At 32.8% G+C, this 3,961-nt stretch overlaps 1 protein-coding gene across 1 annotated transcript; it reads right to left on the reverse strand.

Moving 5' to 3' along the window:
- Positions 1 to 552: 552 nt before the first annotated feature.
- LOC129910070 (phenoloxidase-activating factor 3-like) lies at positions 553 to 1,883 on the reverse strand. Its single transcript, XM_055987324.1, has 3 exons — positions 1,385 to 1,883; positions 1,125 to 1,324; positions 553 to 1,056 (listed from the first exon to the last, which is right to left on the reverse strand). Exons 1-3 carry the CDS (start codon positions 1,804 to 1,806, stop codon positions 641 to 643), a joined length of 1,038 nt encoding a protein of 345 aa, XP_055843299.1. The 5' UTR covers positions 1,807 to 1,883; the 3' UTR covers positions 553 to 640.
- Positions 1,884 to 3,961: the final 2,078 nt, after the last annotated feature.

The raw sequence follows: 3,961 nt of genomic DNA on the forward strand, positions 1-3,961 counted from the left end.
TCCTTTATAAGTAATATGAAAAAGTGTGAATTTATCCTTCTTTATGTACTAATATGAATTGGAAAACTCACATTTTTTTAACCCCCTGAAATCAATATAAAGCCGTGATTTAAAGCTTCCAGACTTTTGAATCCGTTATCAGAACGCATTAGGCTATAAAACTGCATACTCACATTTTGATTATACCTCCACTCACTCCCAAAATTTGCTGTGGGCTCTTAGACTAACAGTTTTTATCTTAATAAGACTTATTTTGTAAGTACCTACATATAGGCAAGTTCGAATTTTTGTATGTCAATTCCCAAGTTATGACGATTCACTCTCAGATGTAAATATCCGTTAAGTTCTTATTAGTTCCCAACACTCCGTTAACACGTTAACAGAGCCTTCATGCTAAGAGTTGGAAGACGAATATCGGGCTTTGAGAAGTGCACACCCTGTACTTCTACATAGAGAGTTTCTTTTTTAACTTTTTGAGCGATCGAAAAACTTTTTGGGAAGATCTAGTCGAATCAGTTTAATCAAAGTATAAAAAGATTAAAACGAACAAAATTCATATGCATAATAATGCTGTTGGCATTATTTTATTGAGTTTATTTATCATTCAAATTATTACTAAACAATAATAAGAAATTTCAATTTAATGACGAATATTTCCAGCTATCCAAGGTAAATATGATGTAACATTTACATAAATACTTGGCAGCACAGAATTGCAAAATTGTCCATAAAGCGATACGATACCATACTGAACAAAACGTGGTTGTCCACCATTAGCATAAAAAGCTGTTGAAAATATTGATGATCCAGAATCTCCTTTACAATAATTATTCACTACATAATTATCTTCTCCAACGCACATATGTTTGTCTACTAAATCAATGAAAATATGAATTCCTTGGCATTCTTGATAATTAATTGTTGGTATTAAAGCTTTAAATGGCAAATTAGATTTTAGATCTTTGTTCAATCTATTCCATCCAGCAATTGACATCCATTTGTTTGTTTCCACTTTGGATTGATGTGTTAATGGAAGACATATTGGCATAACATTACCTGTGAAAACGAAAATTATTTTGAAAGTTTTTATTAAACAACCAAACATTCTTTGATTTCGTACTCACTTCGTAAAATCGCCTTAGTTTTAAGTCGAACAAGACCAATATCTCCAATAAAAGATATTGAATTTGGATCATAATCATTGTAGTAAATTGCTTCCTCAACATCGATTTCTTGAACAGGTGGAGCGCAGTTTCGGTTAATTTCATTTCCGGTACAGTCGTCCCTCTCCATTGTATTATATTCACCTAATCTAACACTTACTCTGAAAAAAAACTAAACAATATATTTTCAAGTTCTTACGAAAAAAATATAAAATTCTTACAAGGTTTTATTTTCAATACGAATACATTGCGCTGTAGTCAAGACATATCTTTCAGTGATCAAAGAACCATCACAACCTAGAGTTCTAGTTAAACCATCAAAATATACCAATAATGCCATCCATGGGAATTCCTGTGGCTGAGGTGTTTTATCAGTAGTTGTTGTTAATTCTATTTCCCTTTTGCCACATTTTGTAGCTTCGAGAATACGAAATCCTAAATTTATTTCTTCATCCGTTTTTCGCTCACTTTTACGAATAATTGGTTTTTCAAAATCAACATCAATTTGACGACTTATCACTGCTGGAGAGCCTTCAACAGTATATTTTTCGAGTGACCAATCGGCTTTGGCCATTGATAAATTACCAACCCCTGCTATCAAAATTACTATCAAAGCGCTAAAAGTTACACTTTTCGAAATCATCGTTTTTTAGAAACTAGTCTTATAAGTTTTTATAGCAAACTACTTAATCCCTCAAAACATTGGGATTGAATGAAATTTATGGAAGACATAAAATAACTTATCAGCTCAGAAAAGATGATGTGTGTTGATTTGTTGATCAGTCCTAGTTGTAAAATGTGCATTGTCATTTTTTCAAAGAAAAAGATAAGACCCGAAATGCATCAGCTTACTATTTGCAGGGGGTTCCTGCCGAAGTTCTGGGTATATTTTATTTTAACAGATTAAAAATTTTAAATTTTACACGATTTTTATATATGAATATTTAAGTTTTAACATACTATTTAACATTTTGTTAATTCGTTGTATTTTTTTAATTTGTAGATTTTCTGCCGTTATACATATCTAGTAATTTGTATTTGATTGAAACATTTATAACAAATGACACAGAGTTACTTAAAGATGGATAAATTCTAAACCCCTTCTGAAAAATGGAAGTATTCTATCAAAACCACTTAAAGATAAGTCAGATTGTAAAACAGTTTATTCCAATTCCAATTTTAATATTTCTCTTTTTGTTTAAAAATATCTGCCCCAATTCAATGCTACGATCCTTGACTTGAATTTTCATCCTTGAGGAAGAACCACAAATATAAATAATAGCTACTAAAATTATTCGGTGCAGTGCAATAACACCCTCAGCAAAAATCCCTGCAGGTGTTATTAACCAAATGAAAAGGAAATATCCTCTGCAGGCTTTATTTCCTTTTTCATATGGCAATTACACCCGCGAGTGTTAAAGCCTTATCTTATTTTTTTTTTCCAGTTTTAACTCATCCACTTTATAAGATCGAAAACCAAAAAATTGAAGTGCTTCGCGCCATACACTTTGAGGAAGGTATGGGGGGGGGACATGCTGCTCCCCTGCAACCCCCTGCTTGGGCACACTAGGATTTGGGGTGGGTGCGAGGTTGGGTGTAGGCAAATTTTCTTCAAAATTTAAAAGTTTCTTGGAATCCAAAAGAAACGTTGTACACAACCAACCTTGTCCCCACTCCAAATCCTATAGTGAGCCAAGCAGGGGGGTTGCAGGGCGTTGCCTTTTCGAAGTGGGTGTTATTGCCAATTTTAAAAGGAAATAAAGCCTGCAGGGGATATTTTTTTCGATACCTTCCTCAAATTTTAAATGCCTTATTACAAGTGAAAGTGTGTGTACACAACCAACCTTGTCCCAACTCCTATAGTGAGCCAAGCAGGGGGGTTGCAGGGCGTTGCCTTTTCGAAGTGGATGTTATTGCCACTTTTAAAAGGAAATAAAGCCTGCAGAGGATATTTTTTTCGTTTGGGTAATAATACCTGCAGGGGTTATTGCCGCGGGTGTTATTGTACTGCACCAAATTATTCATTAAAATTAAATAAATAAACCCAAGCACAAAAATTCTTGATTCCATAAAAAAGCACTATACTGAGTCTCACGTACTTGCTCTTTTGGTAAAAGTTTCTCAGAAATGTTAAAGCATTTTATCATTGAATAATTATATATAGAAGTGACACCGGAAAAAACGTCCGCTATGTTTGAGGGGTGGAGCCACAATCGTTTGAGGAGTGGCGCCACAATCGTTTTAGGATTGTGTATTCGATGGCCGAAAAATCCCTGAAAAGGACTTTTGGTTACTAAGTAACCACATTTACAATATTATTTATATTTGTTGTATTTGTATTAGTTTTGTTTTGTGCTAGTAGTGTGTTTGTTTATTTTTGTTTCTGTAATATTGAAATTGAATTTATTTTAAATTTTTGTATTATTTTGAATTGAATATTTATTTTTGAATGTTTGATTCTTATGTATGTTTGGAAGGATTTTGTTTTTTGTTTTTATTAACGAGAAGAAGAAGATTTTCTTCAGTTATAGAAGTGTTTATTTAATTTTGATTAGGGTGCTTTTTGTAATAATATCTAGGCCAAAGTTGTAGTTCACATTGTTTGAATGTTTTCCACATGCACTGTGGCATATACTTACTATTTTCTTAAACCGCATAATGCAAGAGTAGGTAGGGATCAAGTTCATACAATATGGCCATATTTCACATTATTTTAAAGTATTTTAATACAATACGAAACAACCTCGTTTATTTGCTTAAACTGATTTATGTTTGCGAACAAGGACTCTGGATATACG

This window comes from Episyrphus balteatus, chromosome 2, assembly GCF_945859705.1.
Source record: "Episyrphus balteatus chromosome 2, idEpiBalt1.1, whole genome shotgun sequence".
Taxonomy (NCBI): Eukaryota; Metazoa; Arthropoda; class Insecta; order Diptera; family Syrphidae; genus Episyrphus; species Episyrphus balteatus.

Excerpts from the sequence above, each read along its gene's own strand:
- LOC129910070 (XM_055987324.1), bottom strand. The coding sequence starts at position 1,806 with ATGATTTCGAAAAGTGTAACTTTTAGCGCTTTGATAGTAATTTTGATA. Across the intron at positions 1,325-1,384 it reads CGTATTGAAAATAAAACCTT|AGTAAGTGTTAGATTAGGTG; the intron begins GTAAGAATTTTA and ends GTTTTTTTTCAG. Across the intron at positions 1,057-1,124 it reads AACTAAGGCGATTTTACGAA|GTAATGTTATGCCAATATGT; the intron begins GTGAGTACGAAA and ends TCGTTTTCACAG.